Below are 25,939 nucleotides of genomic sequence, written 5' to 3'. Positions count from 1 at the left end.
CTTATCTTCTCACCTTCCTTCTCCACTCATTTTCCTCTCTCTCACCTTCTTCTTCTGCCTCCTTCTCCATAGGCGGGACGGTGGTGAGCTCGGCGGCGGCGGGCGGACATGGGGAGGCGGCAGCGGGTGCAGGCAAGATGGGCGGCCCGCGGATCCTCCCCTTGTCTCCTCCCCGGCGGCGACAAGAGCGCGCGGGCGGCGGATCCGGCGGGCGCGGGCGAGCGACAACGGGCGGCCGCGGCTCCTTCCCTCCCTCTCCTGGCGGCGACGGCGATCCGGCGGCGCGCGGGCGACGACGGGCGGCCCGCGGCCGTCCCCGCACGGATCCAGTGGCAGTGGCCGTCCCTGCCTGGATCCGGTGGCTGGCCGCCCTCCCACCGCCACGGATCCGGCACAGGAGGCCGGCGGGAGGCAGCGCCGCCAACGACGATGACGATGACGAGGCGGGAGTGGCGACGCCGACAATGAGGCGGGAGCAGTGGCGACAACCTGATCTAGGGTTTTCTGTTTTTTTCTGAAATTTTTTTTTCGATTTTTTGTTTTTGCGTGTGGGTGACATAAGCACCGCACGCGAAAATCGGATTTTCGCGTGCGGTTACGCCACCCGCACGCAAAAATGGTGATTTTCGCAGATGAATTGCTCCAGACGGGCCGAAGCTCCGTACGTGAAAATCCAAATTAACCGCACGGGAAAACGATGTGTGTAGTAGTAAATGTACATATTCTTTTGTTCCGTCTCACCATGATAGTTTGATTAACAAACTGAATATTTGGACGCACGATTTTTGGCATAACATCACAAGTTTACATTAGCATTACGGTACATGGAAAATCACATTTTTTTTGTGAATTTTCCTAATCAGTGAGCTAATTAGTCAGTAAGTCAGTTTGCAAGCTAATTAATGAGCTAGCTTGCACAAATTGGTAGCCTTCTGATGTTTGGGGAAGAAGAAGAGGGCCGGAGGGCAATAGTCAGGAGTGGGCCAAAATTAGACTAGATAGGCTTGACTGATATAGCCTAGGCCCGGCAGACTATGATTCGGCCTTCACTAGCTAGGCTCCATCCTACAGGAATTTGGATGATAATCAGTGGCGAACCCGAACAAAATTTACCCAAGGTTCTATATATATAATAACACAGTACATATAATACAACGATTTTGAACTAATAATATAGTTAATATAGGTTAAAAAAACTAAAAATTAAAATTCTACCGGGGTCCTACCCAGGGTAGTATACTCTAGGAACGCCATTGATGATAATCCTGATGCTAAAATTAGTGTTATGTATTAAGCAGGAGACAAGTTCACTATCTTGCTGAAACTCTCAGGGCCTATTTGGTCTGGAGGAATTTCGTGTAAATGTTGAATGGATTGAGTTGTTTCCTGTGAAAATCATGTAAAGTTCATGAATTCTGAATATGCCCTTAAGGGCATGCACAACACTACAACCAAAGCCACTTCATGGGTGCCCTCACTAACCGGAGCCACTCTATGGGATATCCATCTTCCAATGGAGGATACTCGCAGTTGGGTTCTTCAAAATCGCAAGCAACCATGTGAAGATACTCCAACCCACAAAGCCACATGTGTTGTTTACTTGTTTTCCTCTTCTACTGCCTCTCTCTCTCCCGTCGCCGGCGGCCGCGAGGGCGATGGGGAGGGCCACCATCGCCACCTCTCTCTCCCTCCGTGGCTGGTCGGGAGGCTAGATCCAGACGGCCGTATCGTCCCTAGGTCGTCGTTGTCGCGGATCTTCGCGGGGGCCGCCGATGCCTCCTCCACCACCTTGCCAGCTAGAAGGGGAGGCGGAGAGAATATGAGCATGACGACACCAAGGGGGAGGGGAGAGTGGTGGAGGAGGCGAGGGTGGAAGGGGAAATTTTTGGGATCGAAACGGTGTCCACAAGCTACTGCGTGCCCAACGCAGAGCTCAGCTCCGTGGCTCAGCTAAAAAGTGAGCAAGGGGCGTGTCCCCTCATCGCACCGCACGCCCCTGCTGGGTGATGACGTCGGCTCAAAAAGCAACGGAGCCAAACGATGTGAGCCAGGGGAATGACCTAGGGACACCGATTGTACATGCTCTATCAAACCATTGGGGGCGATTTTCATGAAAGTGTAGCAGTTTCTTTTTCTTTTTTTTTAAAATTTTCGGGAGAGCAGAAGGAATGCACAGATGATCTGAATATCCAATCAATACTATGTGCTTAAGAAGATAATTGTCATATGTTGAAGGAAGTGTGGGCTATTGAAGTCATGTTTTTTTTTCTAAATTTGGTTGGAACTTTAGAAACGAGATTGAAGCTTAGGCGAGTTCTAAAGAGCTACTCAGAATGGCTACTTCCTTATTCTCTACCTACATACATGCTTCCCTAAAACAATACGTTTTGTGCAAAAGTTTTTTACATATAAGTTCAAAAAATCAAATAGATCTTTTTAAGTTTATAATAGTTAATACTTAATTAATTATACATTAATAATCTGTCTCATTTTCCATGTAGGTAAATAAGCTCAATCAAAAATAAAAGATAAAAAAAAGCTCAATCAATACACGCATTTGAACAGAGCCTTTCGTCTTCCCCATATGATTTGTGTTTTTTCTGAACCTTTTTCGTTAGTGTGTGCCTTCTGGCTTCTTTACAAGGTGTTAGGTCCAAGTAGTCTTATTTTTTTTTCTTCACTGTATACACCCACGTTAGTTGTAGAGGCAGGATTTTATCGATCCATCATTAAAAAGGATTATGAGTTCAACCAAATCGTGGAATGGAGGGGTATGAACTTGAGATAAATTCAGATCAGATGCTTGCAATGATACCATCAAGTAGTACTAAAGTCCTTTTTCTCCCATGATCCCATCAAAACATCAACATGTCCCCATTACACTGGCTTTCTTATTTAAGGGAAGCAAGTACACCATGCCATGATAATTGGGGCATACTAATAATTCAGGGGAGAGAAGATAAACTAGTTTCAGAAAGGCCTGAAATGAAGGCCGGCATGTTGGACCAAAGGGTTGTCCCTCACTTGGAAAGAAAAATAAAAAGGTTCTTCTTTGCCCCGCAAAAATCTCTCAATTTCCTAAGTATGGGCCCCAATGTGTGTCCAGCTCAACACATTTAAACTATTCCATCCTCTCATCCTAGTCACAGCACTCACATGAGTCATGAGTGCATACCACTGGTCTACTTGAAAAGCTTCTGAAATGTGCAGTTTCTAATAGAATAAAATATTCTCTCGAATAATTTGTTTTTTTATAGATTTTAAGAAATTGTAGTTACAAAATCTAAAAATACACTATAAGAAACCTAATTATTTCAGATTATTAGAAGCTGGCTACATATTAGTAGCTTCTTAGAATTTTAAGCTTTCCAAACAGATCCGTGGTTGGTAGCCAGTTTTTAGAATATGAAAAAGCTGGTTTCTAGTTTCTATTTTTTTTTCTATATTATACAATTACTGTTTCTCAAAATATAAATAAGAATCTAAACTGTTTAGGAGAGTATCTGATTCTAAGAGATTCTAAGAGGAACTGTAGCTAACATAGGACCTGTTTGGAGATTCTAGGAAAAAAATATAATAGCTAGAAGCTCTCCCAAACAATCCAGATCTTCAACCAAAATTATAAGAAACCAAAATTATAAGAATATGTAAAAAAATAAATAGAAACCTTCTCCAGATCTCAGAATCTTAAGGCCTTAAAACAGAAGAAACTCTCCCCAGTGTAGGAGTAGTACAGTGTGCATAAAAGAATCCAAAGAAAGAAAAAGTAAAAAAAAGGAAAGAAGGGAGAGGAGGAGGAGGAGGAGGTCCCCAGACGCAGCGGCGGCGATCTCCCCACAAATCCAGCCACCCGCATTGCTCCAAATCCAGCCCGGCGACCGCGGCCGAGACGGCCACTGCGACGCCGCTCTCCTCCTCCACTTCCTCGAGGTTAGTAGTCGCTGCATGCTCCTAAAGGCGCCACCTTTTTTCTTTCTCGGTTTCTTGCTCTGCTCGTGCGGCTCTAGGCCCGATTTGTTGTGTTCCTCTGGTAATGTCTGGGCGAATCCATCCCCTTCTTTGTGTGTTTTCTTCTCCAATCTGCGGAGCCATCCCTTCTTCTGCATGCCTCCATCTCGGTACGAATCGGACAGCAAAGCTTGTGGTTTGATTTGAAGCTTGTGTTTGATTTGGGGGTAGAGCTCCCATTCCGCGAATTCGGTCCTGATCACGCTAGGATGATGATGATGATGCTAGGGTTCCTGGATTCGTTTCCGGTACAAAAATGTGAATTTTTTTCTTTTTGGTCCCCCTTCCACACACGCGGCGCGCTGGAAAACTTGGTCTAGTTGGTTGATCTCAAGCAGAATACTTTCCACGGTCAGCTCAGTGCGGAGCATGACAGTTTAGCTTCAGTTTGACTCAAGTACGGGTTGGCCCTGAGCACCATTTCAGTTCTTGGACAGGCTGGTGGTTTGTGGTGGAAAATTCCCTGAATTAAAGTTGCCGTGGGCGATCCAAGTTTCTGCCTGTCAGATAAATGATGTTGCTACTGGTTGGCCTATCTCTTCCTCTTGTGATGACGTTCTCATAAACTAGTGCGAAGTATGGGAAAACTATTTAGTAATAGCTTTGTTCAGTGAATTGCATTGTTTGTCCTTTAGTTAGTGATGGTTAATGAGATCTGTTCAAGTGTGCATGACCGCATGTTTTCTACCTGTGCAAATGTAAGTTAGTGTTTTTTTTCTTCTTACCTGAAAGACGTGGTGTTCCATTTAGGCAGTGCAAAGGAAAAGGAATATGAATATTGATATTTGAATAAAGGATAAATTTGGGATTATTTACCACTTATAGGTCCCTGTTTTCTTGTCATCGACTATGAGCGTTCAATTCACTTATACTGGTTTGACTAGACCAACAGTTTGGCTAGACTTGACCCAACAGGAATTCCTCCAAATGCTACCATCTTCATCCAGATATTTGCTCTCCCACCTGCTGGAGGTTTCCCCGCTAGCATCACGCCACCACCTCCACATAGATTTCCTCTCCTTTAACAGGGATTGATAACTGCTATTTTTCTTGTTTGAGAAAAGAGTACATTGCCTTCCACTAGATGGAAATTGATGATATGTCCTCTAAATGGCAATTGGTAAAACTAAATCCCCTCCTCTACTCATACCACTTAATTAAACATATATATATTTTTCTTTTTTGAACAAAAAATCTCCAAGATGAACAAGACAATTATGTCCGTTCCTTCTTCCTCCTCCGTTTCTCCCACGTCCCTCCTCATGCAAGCCTACAATGCTGGTTTTCTGGCTGTGCTCATATGCAGTGTGGGAGGGTCGCAGCATACGGAGAAGCAGCAGGAGGCTGTGGGATGGGGAAGGGGGGGAGGGGCAATATGGGAGGAGGCTATGGCGGTGCTAGGAGTCTAGGACAGTACATCACTAGTGTTAGACTGTTAGTCACTTGTAATGAAAATATTGTTTATGAAAAGATTGCTGTGCCAAAATTAATCTTTTCTCTGTGAGAAAAATGAGAATTATGATTCGCGTATTCATTGAATGCTTGCTTAGTTTTCTCTGCATAGTCTAATTCTATTAGATTATCCCACGCCAATAGAATGCCCTTTATGTTGTTTGCTTCCCATTTCATCATGGATCTATTTTTCAATTGTTTGTGTTATTATTACTCAGGTAGTTTGGTAGCTTTAATGCTTATGATAGGTTATTTTTACTTTGCATATGTCTTTTAGTTGTTTCAGGCTTTGACAATATTGGGTATGATTTATTGCAGACTGAAGAACAACATTTCTTTACTTGGACAGTGCTTCCTTTTGATTATCACTATTTCTCTTGCTCCTAAGTTATGGCAACTATGGTTGAGGGGTGTGTTGGTCCAAGTGAGCTTCACTTGAAAAAGGAACTTACTGCACTACGAAAGGCACGGTTCTTGCGTGATCCTGAAACATGTTCATCATGGAGATCGCCTTTGAGTTCTAAATCATTTATGACAACTTCGTGTGTTATTAATCCCAATGAGATTGGCAGTAATGTATCACAAAAGCACATTGAGCCAGCTGCTGCACCTCCAAAGGGTGAAAAGAAAAGGAAAAAGGTTTATCTCTACAATTGGAGGCATCATTCTAACAAATCCAGTGAAAGTGGGATAAAGTTAGATGATGATGACAGGCAAGCTTCAGCAGACTGTAGCTTGGAAAGCCCATGCATTTCTAATGGTGTGGACTCTAGGAGCGAGACAGGCCTGGAAGTTCCTGTCAGCATATACAGTGTTCAGGGATCCAATTCAGGCACTCCTGTTACAAGAACTGTTAGAAGGGTGAGGAGGAGTTCACTTTCAAAGAAAGGAGCAATCAGAAATTCAACAGTTTCCAAGTTGCTAGATCTCCATGTTAACTCTGGGGAGCAATCTGAAGACACTGATAATTATAACTCAGAGAATCATGAATTGCTTCAGAAGGGGGGCTACTTTTCTCATTCTACATCACCCCTCTTTGCTGCATCTGGGTGTCTCAGCTCATCGAACCCCTCTAAGTTTTTGAAAGTACCAAGAAGAGAAGGATCTTCGTTTTCTTGCACTCCAGTCTCCACTAGTTCTTATTACAGGTACAGAGGGAGGAATCCCAGCACGGTTGGTTCTTGGGATGGAACAACTGCTGCTTCACTAGATGAAGATGGGCTAAACCAACCTGAATTATTGAGAAGTCAAAGGTGCGGTATTCCTTGTAATTGGTCAAAGAGGAATAAACATAAAGGATCTGAAAGAAGTTTTTCTCCTTCGCTCTCTGATACACTCAGAAGAAAAGGGAGCAACCTGTTGTGTGGGGGTCAGACAATGCACAGAAGGAAGAGATCATCTGGCTCCAGTAAATGTGCATATCTTACGAAGTCTTCCCAAGGCACGCCACTCTTAGATGATAGTTGTCATTTTGCTTATTCATCATTTGATTCAGCAAGTGATGAAGTTTCGACCATCTTTGGAGAATTAGATTTGGAAGCTTTGAGCAGATTGGATGGCCGAAGGTGGTCAAGCTGTAAAAGTCAGGATGGGATTGCACTGCCTATGAGTGGAGCTGATCATGCAGTTTCGGACCAGAGAAGCTTGAGCCAGAAATACCGACCAAGGTCATTTAATGAACTTGTTGGTCAGAGTTTTGTAGTACAATCACTTAATAATGCCATCATAAGAGAAAGAATAGCCCCAGCATATTTATTTCATGGTCCTCGTGGGACAGGAAAAACATCTGCAGCAAGGATATTTTCAGCAGCTTTAAGTTGTGTTGCTATTGGGGAGAACAAGCCCTGTGGGGCTTGTATGGAGTGTACGGACTTTTTCACTGGAAATGGAATTAATCTAATTGAAGTTGATGCTAGCAATAGAAAAAGTATAAATAGAATTAGGCACTTGATTGAAAATATACCAGCATCTGCAACTTCTTCACGATACAAGGTCTTTGTAGTAGATGAATGCCATATGGTATCTTCTAAAGTGTGGTCAGCATTTATGAAATTTCTTGATGAACCATTACCTCGTGTTGTGTTTATATTTATAACAATAGACCCAGAAAACCTTCCTCGTGCTGTCATATCACGTTGTCAGAAATACATGTTTTCCAAGATCAAGGACATTGACATAGTATGTCGGCTGAGGAAAATTGCTGTGAAGGAAAATCTTGATGTTGAATTGGCTGCTTTAGATTTGATAGCACTAAATTCAGATGGATCACTAAGAGATGCAGAGACTATGTTAGATCAGTTGAGTTTGCTTGGGAAAAAGATTACACCTTCACTCGTAAATGATCTGGTGAGTTACTGCTCAGATTATTGGCTATCTTTTGAATTATCATTTCTGCTATTTTATTTGAAGTTGTGCTTGCTTCTTTAAGGATTTCGTCGCGATTTGCACATATCCAAATGGAGCTTGTATGTATTGAATATGTTTATTGTGTTCTAGTTTAACCAACAGGGAAGAGACCCTGATAACATGATCGATGAAGCTGAATAAAATTAAGCTAAGTTGAATGTCTTGTTTAATCAAAGCAGTGCAAAGAAATTAACATATACTCCCTATCAGTTTAGAATGCGAGTATTTGGTTAAAAAAAGACTTGGGTTCATTCAAACCTTGAAATCTTAACTCACAGATATATGCAAAAAACATTAAGAGTTGATATGATATGAGAAAATACTTTCATGTTATATTTTGATATTTTTTTATGGATATGATTAGGAAAGGAAATGATCAAACATTTATATAGGAGACTGTGTGTGTTGTTCAACAACAGAGAGAGTAATCATACCTTCAACAGTTGGCTTAAGTTCTCTGGGATGTGTACTGTCATAGTTAGCAGAGTCCAAGGATTCTCCATAGCAAATTTAGAGCCTGTAAGCACAATCCAATCAAATAGGCAATCCATCAGCTAGTTGCTTTTTAATTTAATTGTACTTATTGATCTGTTATTGGAATCCCGCATGAATGAATTGAACCTATCTTTGTTATATAATATGAATTCACTATCCAAATTAGTTACAATGTTTTGAATAAATTTCAGGTTGGGGTTGTGTCCGAGGAGAAATTACTTGATCTTTTAGAGATAGCCATGTCAGCAGACACTGCTGAAACAGTGAAAAGGTCCAGAGAACTGATGGATTCTGGTGTTGATCCGATGGCATTAATGTCTCAATTAGCTGGGCTCATAATGGACATCATTGCTGGGACTTATAGGTTAGCTGACCCTACTTGTGGTGGAGAAGGAATTGGTGGTCGAAACAGTGAGTATTTCCAATTTACTAGTGCAATACTATCAAGTTATGCTGTTTTATTGAATTATTGCTTATCCATGCATAATTTTTTCCACAGAATATCAATATTATATCATTTTGATTAGCTAGATTAAACTGTTTTATGCTCTTTCTTCATATTTGTAACGTGGAATGTAGTTTTTGAAGTTTGTTCTCATTTATTATGGTGTGACACTGTGACTGTTTTGTGCTTGTGATTCTTATGCTCCCAGTCAAAGGTGTTGAATAACACAAAAAAATTGTGGTTTTCAAGGTACTATACTACTATAGAGGCCAATTCATGATGCATTCTTATTAGTATCACGATTTTTCCTGTTGTGCTACTACCGATGGAAGTTTTAAATTACTTTTGTTCAATACTTCAGTACTAAAAAGAAGGAAAAATGGCATGTCAGGTCCCTCAACTCTCAGTCTATCACTTTTGTAACTTTTACCTTAACTTAAAAAACCATTTACTCTACATCATCAAACTTTTAAACTGGATCAAATCCACTATTTCAATCCCAATGTTGGTATTGGAAGTGCTTTTGGCCATGTCAGTATGTCACTCAGTTTGCAGGGATAAGGTACCTTGGTGCATGATTATTGCTTACATGTTTATGGATTTGTCATCATTTCTGCCATTTGGATGCTACACCATCCAGTGGGTTTACATGGAAAAAATCACCATGAATACCACCATTAAGGTTGGACTTGGTCCTGTTGAGAAGTTAGAGGACATCAAGTTCATATTTTTATGTTCAGTTCATTAGGGTGAAAATTGTACTCCGACGATAGTTTAGGGACCAAAAAAGGATCTTTCATAGAACAATTGAAAATATGAATGTAACAATCACTTACTCAGTAGGCTATGTGTAAAAAAAAAAGAAGATCAATAGTACATACTACATAGTGTATACCGGCACACCTTGTTATCTTTCTTGCTTGGAATTGCTGTTTGTCTGCCACTGTATCTGTAATGCCCTACTTGTTGTTACTGCTATTGTTAAAGGGTATTTTTTGGTATTTCTCCTTAGCCTAGGGTTAGTGGGTGTCTCATGACCTCTTTGTAATACAAGCTACATGCAAGACAGCCATGTAGTGCTATCTACATGAAGTTCTCAAACACAATTTTGTTTTATGTAGTTACTGATGCCGAGTTGGAACGATTACAACAAGCTTTGAAGATTCTTTCTGATGCTGAGAAGCAGATAAGGCTTTCAAGTGAGCGTTCTACATGGTTCACTGCAGCACTACTCCAGCTTGGTTCTGGTCATAATTCAGAAATGATCCAGTCAAGAAGCAGCAGTAAACAAAGTGCTAAAGCAACCAGTGAGATTGTGATGGATGCAGTGAGAGAATCCTCTGCTAGCAGGACTACAGCTCATCCTCTATTCACTTTACGTGGTTCAAGGAAAACACTGGACCTCAGAACAGCCAGTGGGCACTCCAGTCCTCAGGGTGTTGTTTCAGTGTCTTCCAGAATGAGGGCCAACGACAACTTAAAGCATGGAGAATGTAGGTCTGTTGATAGAGTTTTACAAGATTCTGCTCAAAGAAGTAATTCTTCTGAGCTTAGGCCTATGACTAACGTAAGCTCAGATAATCTTGCCCGAATTTGGAGAAAATGCATAGATAATTGTCACTCCAAGACATTGAAGCAGTTACTCTGTGATCATGGGAAGCTAGCATCTGTCAAAGACTATGGAGGTAAACCTGTACTATGAATGCTCTCTTGTTCTTGCACCATTTTTTGTGCTTTCACTAGTTTGTTTCACAAGTTTGCCGAGCTTTAGGACCTACCTTCTGGACTAGGGCTAGAGCTGCTGTATAGCTCTACCGCCTCCACTGAATCGGTCTAAAATTGAGTATTGATTAAATGCTAGTGTGATAGTAGTTGGATGCTTTGCATTTTGCATTCCAGGATGGTGTACAAACGTTTCATGAAGGTATAATGAAGGCATAGTTTATTGCTTGCCTCAAACAGAACGTGTCATTAACTTTTTATTAACTGTAGTTGGTCGATTTAGTGCCTGCAGATTAGGTGAAAGCTCATATTTGAATTCTGTTCTAATGTTATCATGTTAATATGATTAATCAGATGCATATAGTACAATAGAGCCTCATATGCATGTTTAAGCGAAGTTCTGAGAAACTTTGGTAGTGTTTGAATCTTCTGAAGATGAAGATAAAGTGTTTCACGCAAAACGAGGTGGTAATAACGTGTGATTAATTGAGTTTTAATTATTACAAATTTAAAAAATGGATTAATCTTATATTTTAGAACAACTTTCATATAGAAAGTTTTCGCATGAAACGCACCGTTTAGCGGTTTAAAAAGCGTGCCACGAATATCCAAAATTTAATCCAACTTTTGTTGGAGAAAAGAACAGGGCCTTTATGAATTTCTTTCCCTTCTATACAATTTCCTAATGTTTCACTAATCTAAATTTGAGCTGCTAGCATGCCCAACATTTTTTTTTGTAAACTTTATTTTCAGGATATTATATTGCTTTCATAGCATTTGAGGGCAGTGATATAAAGTCTCGAGCTCAAAGATTCACGAGCAGCATCAGAAATTCTATGGAGACTGTACTGAGATGCAATGTAGAAGTCAGGATCGGTTTAATGCCAGAGCTTCTTGCTGGAGGACTAAAACGTGAGGAGGACTTGGACGAAAGAGATGAGTTTGATGCGTTGAGTTGCTCAACAAACAGTGATCGACTAAAGGGAATTCGAAACCCATCAAGAAATTTAAATTATTCTGAAGAGATCGAGAAAAAACTGGAGAAATTCAGCTGTGCTTCAGCTGCTAGTGGAGGTTTGCAGTCATGCACCACTGAAGGGAACACAGGAATGCATAGAACTAGAGGGAAAGAAGTCTCTGTTGAACAAGCGAAAGCCGTGACTGTTGAGGAGCAAAGGTTAGAAAGTGCATGGCTTCAGGCTGTTGAAAAACATGCACCTGGGATTTTGAATCAAATGAGACCTGAGAGAAATCAAGTTGTGCCACGAATTAGCGGTGAACAGTACCACAGGATGCCCGAAACGGACACTGTTTTTCCCTCAAGGCAAGTCGACAAGGAACTGAGCAATGGATTAAAATCCTTAAATATTGGCAGCCATGGTCTCCGCCAGAATGGACAAATGGAAAATGGATATGCCATTTCACCAAGCCTCTTGCATAGCAATAACCACTTGGCAAACTGTGACAATGAGAGTGTGTAAGTAACAGACCATCTTAGTTCTATGGTTTCCTTCTACATAATAAACAATCGCATGCAATCTTTATAGAGCAAACCTAGCTTCATACAACATGCAAATGTTAGTAAGCGAACCAAGCTTTGATTTTTTAGACTCATTATTTGGAACAGTGTAGAAAGTGGATATTGACATGGAAGCTACTTTGGTTCCCTGTCATATTGGTCAATTCTGAATTTCTGATACACTAGTAGTTTTGGAGTAGAGATTTTTAGGCTACCTTTGGATTTGGAATATTCTTCTCCATTTGGTGGTTCAGAAATATTTCAAGTTTTTGACCAAATTCCCTGTGTAGGACACTGAGTTCATTGCTCAATAGGAAATGTTTTTCTTTCAACTTGTTATGCTTACTATTGATCTGCCTGAGCTTAGGGTACCTATATGTGATTTGCAGGGTCTCTGAGCCCGGAGCACCTGGCTGTCATGGTCTGTTCCCCTGCTGGAAAACTGAAAAATCAAAAAGAAGAAAGGTAATACTATAATTTGGTAACTTCCGTATAGAAGTTTGTTTTGATTGTCTCACCTCACAACTTCTCTTTTGATCACACTATGTATTTTCAGGCAAAAGGGCAAACTCGTTTGAAGTCATCTTAATCTGACAATTTGGTGATGATAAAATGAGTATTGTGGTTTCAAATGCAGAAAAAAGCTTGTCCACTGCAAACACTACTCAAATCATTCGTGCAAAGACGATTTAAGACGCGCTACTCATGTTTACCTCGCAGTCGAGCTCACATCCCAAAATTTCGCGAGTTTGATGGCCTGCCGTGGTGCACGTCTCAGCCTATCCAATTTATGAACTTGTAGAGGGTGGTCAAAAGTTGGTTGTTCAGCAAAAATGCGGGTGTGACTTCAAATGTGAACATGACACTTTATTGAGTTCATGACCAATTTATGCTTCTTGTACAGACATTTTGATGTGAAATCCCCTTGTCTATCTGAAGAGGTGAGGCGCTCGGCACAGCTAGGATAGCCTTGATTTATGATTAATTTTTCTTGTTTTTCACGCGTCCTTTGATGATAGTTGTTTTATTGTATGTGACAACATTTTGGTATATTTCTTACTTTGGTCATCACACCAACTTTTTCTCCCTTTTTGTTAAAAACAGAATGTTAACTTGTTAATGTGCCATCAAGCTGTGATGATGTACAAGAACTGGTAGCGTCTCTGCAAGTATCTAGATTTCTCATTGTTATTTCATTTTTCATCATACTTTTTCCATTGGTGAATTCCATTTTTCTTTTTGTTGTCTGCTTCCTAACATTATCCTGTGTCTCTGTAGTCCGTTCAGTTTCCATGAGGCATCTACATTCCATACACTTCAGATTCAAAGTAATATCATTGGGTTTGTATGCATGTCGTTATGATCATATATATCCATAGTTTCGTAACTGCTGACATATACTAGTACTTCCTCCGTTCCAAAATGAAGCTATTTTTGAGGTTGGCATGGATATTAAGAAAGTAGGTGAGAATGATTGGAGGAAGTGTGTGATTGGTTGAAAAGAGAAAGTAGGTGAAGAAGAATGGTTGTGATTGGTTCAGAGGAGGAGGTAGGTGAAGAAATAGCTTCATTTTGGGACAAGACACTGTGCTAGAAATAGCTACATTTTGGAACGGAGGGAGTACGAATTAGGCAATTTCGAGGAATGCATGCAGCAGAAATGGTCAAATCATCACATTCTAATTAAGCGTTTATTGCTTTCGTGAGATTCTAATCTTATAATTGAACGTTTACTCTTAACAAAATGAACTCAAAGGAGAGTCTATTAATTATATTTGTACCCTGAATTCTACGACTGAACACTTCTCACCATTAGAACCAAGTACTTTTCGCACTCAGCCGTCCATTGGAACAGAGAAATTTTAAGGAAATTCAGGAGAAAACGAGCTAATTCCTATCAAAATCTTTCTAAAATTCCTGCGCTACGAAGGAGCCCTTTCTCTTTGATCTGTTTCATGTGCTCCCTTCCACATTCAATACATTGAGAGTTTGAGAGGTGTAAAAGGAATTTTAAATCTCCCCGAATCTTAATTTTACACGTACATTTTCCGCAGAAAAAAAGAACAGCACAATTGCTAGCGAGATTCTAAAAAAGAATTCTCTGGCTATCCAAAGGAGCCAACAGTAAATCAAAACGGAGAAGCACACGAAATGATGGCGCGAAAACTCAACCCAAACTTTGAATCTTTCTGGTTCATATTATAATAAGTTGTTTAATTTTTTTCCTAGTTAATAGAAAGATATATTAATATTTTCAACGTTCCCTGCAAAAAAAAATTCAACATATATCTAATGTTAGATTTAATAAAACTAATTTTATATTTTAGGTGTTGCTAAAGCTTTTTCTAAATCTCTACTATTATAAAAAATTGAAAATGTTTTTACCGGTATTGTGGTACGTCATCCGTGTATGAGTCGGTTTTTAAGTTCGTTTGCTTTTGGAAATACACATCCGTATTTGAGTCGGTTTTTAAGATTGTTCACTTTTGTTAATACAGAATGAATCATATAAGAAATCTGTTTAAAAAAACTCGCATGCTAACTTGAGACGTCAGACTCCTAACTGCAGATCATGATTTTCTAAATATATATATCCAAGCGAACTCCCACAATGAATTTTATCTTAACTAAACCATATAATAATAATAAGATTAAAATAGACTACATCCGTTGCAACGTACGAGTAATTTTTTGTAGTTTTACTTAAAAATCAAACGGAGGGAGTATTATTTACTCCAACCCGGATCAACCGATCAAGCCATCTGTTGGGCCTACATTGGGCCCAACTAACCATCCTGGCGCAACCCATCCTAGTTGCATTTCCAGACCTCTCCCGAAACCTCGCAACTCCTCCAATGGCGCTCCATCCTCCATCACAAGAGAAGCTCCTAGAAGAACCTACTCCACCTCCATCTCGACCCATCTCGACCTCTCTCCTCGCCATCCATGGCGCCACCGCGTATAAAACCCTCGTGAACGCGAACGCTGCCTTCTCCCAAGAAACAAGCAGAAACAGCAAAGACGTAGACATTGTTGGAGCATAGACAGCAATGGCGGCGGTGGCGGAACGGAAGGTTCTTGGAATGGTTGCGGCGGTGGCGGCCATGGTGGTGATGATGGCGCCGCCGGCCGCCGCGCTGGTGCCGTACGGCTACGGCTACATGCTCGACGACCCGTTCCGGGTTCTGGAGCAGTCGCCGCTGAGGCCGGCGGGAGGTGTCGCCGCCGCCGCCGCCGCCGGCGAGCCGGCGGCCGTGGCGCTGGCGAGGTGCGACTGGAAGGAGACGCCGGAGGCGCACGTGGTGACGGTGGACGTGCCCGGGGTGCGGCGCGGCGACGTGCGCGTGGAGGTGGACGAGGCCAGCCGCGTGCTCCGGGTGTCCGGCGAGCGGCGTCGCGCCGGCGCCGCCGAGGAGGAGGAGGGGGAGCGCGACGGCGTGCGGTGGCACCGCGCCGAGCGCGCGGCGGGGAGGTTCTGGAGGCGGTTCAGGATGCCGCCCGGCGCCGACGTGGGGCGCGTCGCGGCGAGGCTCGACGACGGCGTGCTCACCGTCACCGTGCCCAAGGTGCCCGGCCACCGCGGGCGGGAGCCGCGCGTCGTCGCCATCGACGGCGCCGGCGCCGGCGACATGGAGGCGGAGGTGGTGAAGGCGTCCAAGGCCGAGATGTGAGGATGTCAGTGAATAGTGATCGGCGACACCTATGTGTAATACTATTATCATAATGAAGATTATTTTATGCATGTGAGAAAATGTTTTCCCTAATTGCCCTAAAAGTTCTCTTTTTTTTTTTAAGGGTAAAGTTCGAAGTTCTCTGTTTTTTTTAAAGGGTAAAGTTCGAAGTAACTTTGAATCCAAACATCCGACACTCCAAACCATACGCCCTTTGTATTGGATATTTTTAAATTTAAAAGTGTATATAGCTCTCTAATTATTTAGGTTATTAATGCTAATACGATTATGAGAACTAACAATTTATTTGAGACTAAGTTTGAGAGTAAGCGAAGGAATGCCACTTCTTCGTGAAGTGATGTTCAAGGCATAATCTGTTCATGTTGCAAAATGTAAACTTTCATTTGATTAATTAAGTCATTAGGAAAACAGGACTATGATGTTGTTTTGATGTCTAGGAACAAAATAAGTTCTCAAAATCTTTATTGAAGTGGTTCTCATTCTTTATTCTTTATTTTGTATACCGGTTTATTTCAATATTTTCTAAAAATGAGTTTCGAAAATTTCCAAAACATATTTGCTTTCGAAGAACGGTACTAGTATTTTTCTGGAAGTATCCAAAATGCTTTGAAAATTTTCGAAAAGGTGTGTTTGCGCGAAAATAGTATCGGTAGTTTTAGAAGTTTCTAAAATTGCCTTAGGAAATTTCCGAACTGAGTTGAACTTGAGAAAATCGGTACTGGTCTTTCTTGGATGATTTTGAAAATGCATTTTTCTTCTCCGGTGATTTCAAAATTTTCTGAAAGTAATTTTCAAAAAGAAATCTGAAAATGGTTAACTAGCAATAATGCTCTCTGGTGTTTTTTTTGGAAGTTCCCGAAAATCTATTTCGAAAATTTCCGAAAAAAGGGATATTTGCCCTCAACAAACAGATTTGAGATTGTGGCTATAAATAGCCTCTTCCCCTCCAAATCAAGGTTGCTGCTCTCATTGAATACTTCATGCCCTTGGTTTGTTGCTTTGAGTCCCACTTTGTTGACTTCGTGAAGATTTGTTGAGTATTCCTACTTGCTTCATCCCAAGAGAACCATGCTTCTTTTTACTCTTGGAGGTTGAGAGCTTATAGATAGTTAGGTGTCGCTCTTGAGCCACGATCTACTCGTGGTTGGCCAGGAGGAATGTGGGTAGTATTGAGATGTATGTAGTATATTATAAAACTCAACATATAAGTGTCAAATTATCATCCTCACATTATTTTCATAATATATTAACATCTACACATTCATCATTTCTATAATATTTAACATACAATTATCTAAGCATATTCTACATCAATGTAGGGCATCAATTAGTTATTTTTTGTTCTGCCTATAATTTAGAAGCGTTGATTGAGTCCGTGGCGTCGGTAATCTTCTGCATCAGACTGGGGTCAAAGATAGCAAGTAAATTTGATGTTTTTCTCTCTTTTTACATGTTTCTACAACTAAGCAAGTATTTTAATGGGTAGCAGGAGAATATGGAAGGAAAGGCAGTGCAGGCAGGCTCCAGGCACTTTCCCTTCCATCAAACTTGGCCATGCCAAGTTTGAAAGGGAAGTTCATTCATCGTATAATAAGTATTTCTTCGCATATTCACTTCATCTTCTTTTGTGTTAATTTGTGTGTGCCAATTCATAATTATGACCATATTATTTTCAGAATACCTGGTAAGGTGCGAAGTGAGCGTTGCTCTAGGTTTAAGTCCTAGATATGACATAGATGCTCGTATTTACGGCTAATTATTTTTTCAGTAGTAGGCAACGTACCTGTCTATTGCGAGACGTCCGTGGTGAATTAAAGATATGTTGGTCCAGTCTTTCCAAGTTGTTCGTAGGGGTGATTGCGAGATGGCTGTAGTGATTTAAAGATATGTCGAACCAGTATTTCAGAATTGCTCATACTCCCTCCATTCAAAAAAACAAATCTAGAACTGGATGTGATACATTCTAGTACAACGAATCTGAACAGATGTATGTGACACATTCTAGTATTAGATTGGTTTTTTATCGGATGGAGGTAGTATGGGTAACTGTAGGTAGGCCGGCACATGTCAGACTCAACGTACAGCTTGTAAAATGTAGTAGCAAGATTAAAGCTTCCGGTGTTAGTGGAAAATAATAATTTCTTATCAATTGGAGTATTTGAATTTATTTATTTCTTTTTTGGATAATTGGATCTCGGGGCAACCAACCCATCTTATATTCTTCTTTTGGTAATAATAAATCCTTAGCAATTGGAGCATTTGAATTTATTTATATCTATTTTTGAGTGAAGTTGATCAATTCTTGGGCCACCAACCCATCTTATATTCATCTTTTGGTAATAATAAATCCTTAGCAGTTGGAGCATGTAAATTTATTTTGACTATCTTTTTTGACTGGACTGGATCAATTTTTGGGCCACCAACCCATATCTTATATTATTCTGTCGCTAATAATAAATCCTTAGCAATTGGAATAAACCTAAGTTACTCATCAGACCTAGTAGTAAAGTACTCCCTCCATTTCAGGTTATAAGACGTTTTGACTTTGGTCAAAGTCAAACTGCTTCAAGTTTGACCAAGTTTGTAAAAAAAAAGTAGGAATATTTTTAATCCAAGACAAATTTATTATGAAAATATATATTGCATCCGTCCCATATTACTTGTTGCTTTGACTTTTTCTTTAACGTTTGACCATTCGTTTTATCTGAAAAATTAGTGCAAATATAAAAAAAGATAAGTTATACTTAAAAGTATATTTGATAATAAAACAATTCATAAATAAAATAAATAATAATTCTAAATATTTTTGAATAAGACGAATGATCAAATATAACAAACAAAAACTTAAAGCGACAAGTAATATGGGACATAGGTATTATTCAATTATTGATTTGATAAAACTAATTTAATATTATAAATATTACTATATTTGTCTATAAACTTAGTTAAACTTAAAACAGTTAAATTTTAACCAAAGTTAAAATATGTTATAACCTGAAATGGAGAGAGTGCTAACTTAGTTTGCCCTATATATATTTGGATGCACACTAACTTAACTCTCATTAACACACATATACTCCTCCAGTACTCCACACATATATCTCAGGATGGCGTCGTCGCCGGTGCGCGTGGTGTCGACGCGCACGGTGAAGCCACCGCCTCGGCCGCGGGAGCGCATCCCGCTCACCTCGTGGGACGTCGCCATGCTCTCCGCCAACTACATCCAGAAGGGCCTCCTCTTCGCGCCGCCGCATTCCTCCTCCTCCGCGCTGCTCTCCACCACCGCCCACGTCGTCGAACACCTCGCCGCCGCCCTCGCCGCCACGCTCCGCGCCTACTACCCCGTCGCCGGCCGCTTCGTCACCGAGAAGCGCCCCGGCGGCGGCGGCTGCTCCGTCTCCATCGATTGTGATGGACAGGGCGTCGAGATCGTCCACGCCGTCGCCGGCGGCGTCTCGGTCGCCGACGTCGTCCCTCCCGACGCCGACGTCCCGTGCGGTCTTGTCCACTCCTTCTTCCCGCTCCGGGACGCCGTCAACTACGACGGCCACCACCTCCCGCTCTTCGTCGTCCAGGTCACCGAGCTCGACGACGGGGTGTTCGTCGGCTTCGCCTACAACCACGCGCTCTCCGACGGCACGGCGTTCTGGGACATGGTCAATGCGTGGGCCGAGATAGCGCGCGCCAGGCTCACGACGGCGGCGGCGCCGCAGCCGACGTCGCGCCCACCACCGTTGCTCAAGCGGTGGTCGCCCGAGGAGGACGACGACGCCACCGTCGTGCTGCCGTACGCCGACGTGTCCGAGCTGATCGAGCGGCTCGACACGCCGCCGCTGCGCGAGCGGATGGTCCACTTCTCACCGGAGTCCCTGGCGGCGCTCAAGGAGCGCGCGCGCCAGGAGCTCCTGGACGCCGGGGACACGGCGGGCGCGGCGGCCATCACCAAGTTCCAGGCGCTAACCTCGCTGCTATGGCGGTGCATCACGCGCGCCAGGTGTTCGTCGCCGGACCAGGAGACGGTGTGCCGCGTGGCCATCAACAACCGCGGGCGCCTCCGCCCGCCGCTGCCGAGGGAGTACTTCGGGAACAGCGTGTACGCCATCGGCACGGAGGCGTCGCCGGTGCGCGCGTCGGAGCTCGTGCAGGAGCGCGGGCACGGGTGGGCGGCGGCGGCGGTGGGGCGCGCCGTGGCGGCGCACACGGACGCGGGCATCCGGGCGCGCGTGGCGGCGTGGGGGGCGAGGCCGACGGTGTACACGGCGAGGTGCTTCGACGCGTCGGGGGTGATGGTGGGGAGCTCGCCGCGGTTCGACATGTACGGGTGCGACTTCGGGTGGGGGAAGGCGGTGGCGGCGCGGAGCGGGAAGGCGAACAAGTCCGACGGGAAGGCGTCGCTGTACCCGGCGCGGGACGGCGGAGGCGGCGTCGACGCGGAGGTGGTGCTGGCGCCGGAGCACATGGCGGCGCTGGAGCTCGACGGCGAGTTCTGGGCCGCCGTCACGCCGGACCACGTGCTGCGTGCGTGCTCGTCAACAAAAGCTTGAAGCCTTGACTTAGGTCAACCGTCGATCGGTCGATGCTCGTCAACAAGTGTTTGCTTGCTTGCTTAGTAATCCAAAATCAATAAACAAAGTGAATCATATTGAAATTTATAATTTCCTGGCCAGAGCCATCCAACATGGACGGCCATGAGGCGCTAGTGCGTATAAAATGATGTTTTTTTATGTTTAGAACACGGCCTGTTCGTTTCTTCTGTGTAAGGGGAAGATTAAATTTTAGATAATCGTGACACGCTTTTCAAACTGTTAAATGATGCGTTTGTACGAAAACTTTCTATATGAAAGTTGATCTAAAATATCAGATTAATCCATTTTTTAAGTTTGTAATAATTAAAACTCAATACGTGAAACACTTAATTTTAATCTTAATCTTCATATACTATGATCCTCACTACTTTCTTTTCATCACAATTCATCTTTTAGTTTTCAAAAAAGTTATAGTTCAATAGTATTGTAATATCAGTCGTGTAAGCACAACATACGCCAATATCTACTAGAGATGCCCTCTCCATTTGATTACATGAAACTCCTTATATTAAAATGTTATCTCTTATTAATAATTTGCTTCTTTTTTCAAGCTCTATAACATTATAGGTGGTTGTAAAATTATCCCTATATCAAAGAATGCTAGATTGCATTGATTGTATACATTATACACACTCCCTGCAATGTCTAGACAACCAGCTAGACCTCCCAACCTATAAACCCACACAATGGCATGCGTGGTGGGAATTAAATTTAAAAATATATTATTTATTTATTTTTTTCTTATAAATATTCGGGATACAATTTTTTTGGCAAACATATACCGTCGTCACTAGATGAAAGTGCAAAAGCGATGCGGTATCCCTGATCCATTGTGCGAGAATGATGTGGGGTGACGATGCACCACGGTTTTGTATTGGTGAGCCGCGAGAGCGTACGGTGTCGCACAACCAATGTACGAGACCGCACGCCAATGATTAATGTTTAATCACATTGATTAGTAATTAAGAGCAAGGTTAATAATAGAGTAAGCAGCGAGCTCCAATTTTTTTCCAACTCATCAAAGTTATCAGTATAGTCTTTGTATACAATAGCTAGCTATACTGCTGGGGCCCATCCGTTTCACTTTGCATTAGAATAATCTACCTCTCTCTCTCTCGTAATCTTCTCTCTCTCTCTTGATTGGCTAGCTATCCATCATCAATGCTTCTTATCTCGATAAATGTGTGCAGCTCAGCGATAGATTTGTCGTCGGCTCACGTTCTCTCTCCCCCTCTCTCCTCCAGCTAATCACAATAGTTGATGTGGCATTCCTATCGTCAGTCCATGGTGGATTATTGTACTCGCTCTAATTAATCTTTAATTATCATTAATTACTCACTAATTATGGTAATTAATCACTAGTTAAACGACACTATTGGACAAGACAGCCGGTATCGCTGTTTCTCTATGCGACATTGTTTCGGTCTTGTTCTTTCCTTTAGCGAAATCGTTCGGTCTTGCTCTTTCCATCCGTGACACCGCCTGCATCATCATACCTGTGTCATTTTCGTACAATGATCATGCGAGATCGGACGTATATTTCTGTCAAAATAATTGCATCCCGAATATTTTTATAAAAAAATAGTATATTTTCAAATTTGTTTCTGACGTGGTGTTTCCTAATAACCCACATGCTAGCACACAGTGACGGTGAAAAAGTGACCGCACGAGAGCACCGTCACCTGCTCAGCCGCCTCGTAGTCCTCTAAACACAGCACACACTCCCTGCTAGCATCCGCTGCAGGTAAGCTAGCGTGCCCTCTACAGCTGCGAAGGCGACAGGAGGTGGTAGCCTCTCCCCTGCAGCTGGTGCTATAGATGGGCAAAAGGCCCGAGGCCTGACGGCCCAGCCCATGGCACGGCATTTTAGCCCGGCTCAAGCATGACACGGCCCGACGGAGGTCGGGCCCGTGCCGGCCCGGCCCGACCACCGGGCCGTGCCTGGGCCCCTCCACCGGCACGTTGGGCCGGCCCGGCACGATGGGCTGGCAGCTAGGCCCGATACACAAAAAAAAATATGGGAGTAAAACTAGACATATTATATGCTATGGATGAAAGAATAGGGACCTAAAATAGACTTTATATATATGTCAGCCGAAGAGGAGGGATGGAAAATAGACTTATTTTAGCTATACATATGTCAGCCCAAAGAGGAGGGATGGAAAATAGACTTATTTTAGCTATACATATGAAATAGCCCAAAGTGGAGGGACGAAAAATAGACTTCTTTTATAAAAGGCCCGATGGGCCACCCATGCCTTCGGGTTGGCACGGCACGGCCCGACAGCTGGTGGGTCGTGCCTGGGCGGGAGGTGCAGCCCATGGGCCGGCACGGCCCGGCATGAAGTGCCTATCGGGTCGGGCCGTGCCGGCCCGATGGCTGCTGGGCCGTGCCCAACCGTGCCTGGGCCGGGCCGTGTCGGGCAGGTCCTTTGGCCATCTATAGCTGGTGCGACATACGACTGTCTGCGTGTGCGTGCCAACAAAGAGGATATCAGGCCATAAGTTTACCATAAAATATTTAGTAAAGTGTGGCATATTTGTATGGCTAAGAATTTGTTGGTATGATTGTGGCAAGTTATGGTAAAAAAGTCACTCAATGACAAGGGGACCAGCTTGCTAAAATATTGTGGCATAACTCACTTATGGCATAAACCAAACACTAGGCTTAATTGGTGATTGCCACAACTTTAGTAAAGATTGGCACTCAACCAAACAGCCCCTAGAAAACGAGTAATAGCTAGGGTAACTAGCCCTAGGCTAACCCCAACAATCACCGCTACTCCATCTTCTCAGCGTTGAGGGGGACACCATGCGCAATGGCTAATTAGCGCGTATGCGCTAATTAGTGCAACTGGCGCGCGTTTATGGCCCATGCGGCCCACGCCCCTCACGCGGCTCTTTTCTTCCTTTTTTTTTCTTTTTTCTCGTTTCCTTTTTTCCACCGCAAGGAGGCCGTGAAACGTTTTTCGCTGATTTTTTTTCCGTGATTTTTTTTTAATTTTAGAAATTGAATCTTTCATCTTTAATTTTTGTTGAAAGTTTTTAAGATTTGGGATGAAAGTTTTCAAATTTGAGTTGAACGTTTTTGAATATGAGATGAAAGTTTTCAAATCTGAGTTGAAAGTTTTCAAATTTTAAGTTGAAAGTTTTCAAATCTTGGCTTAAATAGTTGAAAGTTTTAAAGATTTGAGATGAAAGTTTTTAAGTTTTGAGATGAAAGTTTTCAAATTTGTGTTGAATGTTTTTAAATATGAGATGAAAGTTTTTAAATCTGAGTTGAAATCTTTCAAATCTTGACTTGAATTTTTTTCAAATCAAGATTTGAAAGTTTCAAAACCTGAGTTGAAAATTTTTAAATTTAAGTTGAAAGTATTTAAATCGACTTAAAAATTTTTAAAACTAAGTTCAAATCTAGACTTGAAAATTTTTAAATCTTAGTTAAAATATTTCCAAATCCTGAATAAATATGAGTTGAAAGTTTGTTCAGTCAACTAAACAAAGAAAGAAAATGACGCATGGTAAATTTTATCTGAAAAAACAAAAAAAAACGACGCTAAGCGCTGTTAGCAAAAAAAAAAGCACGTTAAACGCTATTAGCGCGGCGAGAGTGCGCGACGCCTCCGTTCCTAGCGCGTACGCGCCGAACAGGAATCCCCGACACCATGACCTACATGTTCCTTCGTGGCAAATGACACCTGAAATTAATGAAAGTTTACTTAAAAAAATAAGAAAAAAAATTTGTTTGCGATGTTCTCAGGTATTTAGTTTCGGTAGGAGTATTGTTGAAAGGCAGCATTACTACATTAGAGTTTTAGATGAGTATTCGAGACCGTGCACACAATCATTTTGTCTTTTACTATAGATTTATTATTCCTATATGGAAGGTACGCCCACCCCGGTGCACAGATACCGGGTAGAAAATGCATTATTATTTTTGGTTGTTTTAGGCTGTATGTGTTAAACAAATGGGGGAGAAAACTTGAGAAATTTCAATCACGTTCTGTATCCATTGGATATATAACCAATGGTGGCAGTCTGGTAGACTGCCCATATGTTTTCTGCAAATTAATTACTAAGTACTATATCTGTTTTATGTTATAAGACGTTTTGACTTTAGTCAAATTCAAACTGCTTTAAGTTTGACTAAGTTTGTAGAGAAAAATAATAACATTTTCAACCCATGATAAATTTATTATGAAAATATATTTAATTACTGATTTAATAAAACTAATTTGGTATTATAAATATTACTATATTTATCTAAAAATTTACATATAAAGTATTCAAATCTGAATAAATAAAGTAAATCTCTTTAAATATAATGACATCGAATGTCATACATATATTAATATTTTGAGACATGCATGCCCATGCGATATGCGCGAGTTGATGATTAGTATATATTGTAAATTGCTTATTGCAAATATATGTATACCTGTGACATCTAATATGTCGTGCAGTTGATGACATTATTTAATGGAAGAGTTTGCATGCTGTATGCTGCATGCTATATATGTCGTGCCGTTTTGCGACTCGGAAACAAAAGCCTTAATTGGCATAGCAGTTATGCACCCGATACTGATCAAACAAGAGCAAATCCTAGCTGCATGGACAATACATTAATGCTAATCAAACAAGAGGATCATACTAATAGGCATGAACGAAGTGACAAAAGTAATTAACATCGTGCACGCACGCGACACGGATAGAAATACATGCATGGAGTAAGGGGTGGATTCAACGTGGGTGCAGGGGACATAAGTCAGTAAGTCCCCCCTTTAATTTTTCGCTATGGTTAATAAGATAAGAGGTACTAAAGGTCTTTGAATAGTTGGAGGGTAGAAAAAAATACGTATTGATATGTTGAGATGATGTGTTTATGCCAATGTACACGGTATGTTGAGTTTCTCAACTTTTTGTTCCTGGATCTGTCCTGTATGGAGTAAAAAAAAATCATTCAACAAATTAACCACTATACGTTTTTATAAGTAAACCGGCCGGATTTTTTTACTTCTAAATAGGGTGGAAATCATTTTATCTTAAGTAAGAATCATAGTAAAAGCATAAATATAATCTCCATCACCAATAATTAATTAAGCAAGGGTCCATGAAATGTTTGGTGTAAGAACAAAAAATACATTGTCGCAAGCAGTGGGGGAAATTAAGCAAGAATCGAACATTTGCAAAGATCAAGTTGATGAAGTTTTCATCGATATATCCTCACCAGCGACGACGGCAGGAAGGGGACGGCGCTCCTTCAACGGCGGCGGGGCAGCGGGAAGGGGATGGCGGCGCTCCAGCAACGGACGGCGGCGACACAGGAAGGGGACGGCGGCGCGGCCGGAGAGGATGATGGAGGTGCAATCTAGCTGCTAGCAGGCAAGAATATGGGCGGCTTAGCTTTACACTGAAATGGAGAGAGATCACTTCGGTTGGAGCAGGGCAGAGATATATATATCGACGGTGAGAAGGAAAGCTTGAGTACTTCTGGCACTGGCAGCAGGTTGTGTGCTGACACCTGACTAGCTCTCAATCGATCTCCAAATTAAGCTAACCCTAACCGTGCTCTATTATTATTAATTAAAGTGGGTTGAACGAACCCACTTCATTC

General features: G+C 42.1%; 3 protein-coding genes across 3 annotated transcripts; all 3 read left to right on the top strand.

The window, feature by feature from the left end:
* Positions 1-3,732: 3,732 nt before the first annotated feature.
* LOC127754450 (protein STICHEL-like) lies at positions 3,733-13,193 on the top strand. The gene is made up of 7 exons (XM_052279988.1): positions 3,733-3,930; positions 5,779-7,806; positions 8,553-8,772; positions 9,928-10,491; positions 11,282-12,005; positions 12,437-12,512; positions 12,604-13,193. The coding sequence occupies exons 2-7, from the start codon at positions 5,851-5,853 to the stop codon at positions 12,634-12,636; spliced, it is 3,573 nt and encodes a 1,190-aa protein (XP_052135948.1). The 5' UTR covers positions 3,733-3,930; positions 5,779-5,850; the 3' UTR covers positions 12,637-13,193.
* A 1,904-nt stretch (positions 13,194-15,097) lies between these two features.
* Positions 15,098-15,718, top strand: LOC127755374 (21.9 kDa heat shock protein). Its single transcript, XM_052281030.1, has one exon. It carries the CDS (start codon positions 15,098-15,100, stop codon positions 15,716-15,718), a length of 621 nt encoding a protein of 206 aa, XP_052136990.1.
* Positions 15,719-18,821: 3,103 nt separating this feature from the next.
* LOC127755365 (protein ENHANCED PSEUDOMONAS SUSCEPTIBILITY 1-like) lies at positions 18,822-20,517 on the top strand. Its single transcript, XM_052281023.1, has one exon. It carries the CDS (start codon positions 18,847-18,849, stop codon positions 20,281-20,283), a length of 1,437 nt encoding a protein of 478 aa, XP_052136983.1. The 5' UTR covers positions 18,822-18,846; the 3' UTR covers positions 20,284-20,517.
* Positions 20,518-25,939: the final 5,422 nt, after the last annotated feature.

This window comes from Oryza glaberrima, chromosome 11 (assembly GCF_000147395.1).
Source record: "Oryza glaberrima chromosome 11, OglaRS2, whole genome shotgun sequence".
NCBI classification, from domain to species: Eukaryota; Viridiplantae; Streptophyta; class Magnoliopsida; order Poales; family Poaceae; genus Oryza; species Oryza glaberrima.
This window is presented reverse-complemented; position numbering and strand designations above follow the sequence as displayed.

Coding starts and splice junctions, on each gene's coding strand:
- LOC127755365 (XM_052281023.1), top strand. CDS start 18,847: ATGGCGTCGTCGCCGGTGCGCGTGGTGTCGACGCGCACGGTGAAGCCA.
- LOC127754450 (XM_052279988.1), top strand. CDS start 5,851: ATGGCAACTATGGTTGAGGGGTGTGTTGGTCCAAGTGAGCTTCACTTG. Junction 7,807..8,552: donor CTTCACTCGTAAATGATCTG/GTGAGTTACTGC, acceptor AATAAATTTCAG/GTTGGGGTTGTGTCCGAGGA. Junction 12,513..12,603: donor AAAAATCAAAAAGAAGAAAG/GTAATACTATAA, acceptor ATGTATTTTCAG/GCAAAAGGGCAAACTCGTTT.
- LOC127755374 (XM_052281030.1), top strand. CDS start 15,098: ATGGCGGCGGTGGCGGAACGGAAGGTTCTTGGAATGGTTGCGGCGGTG.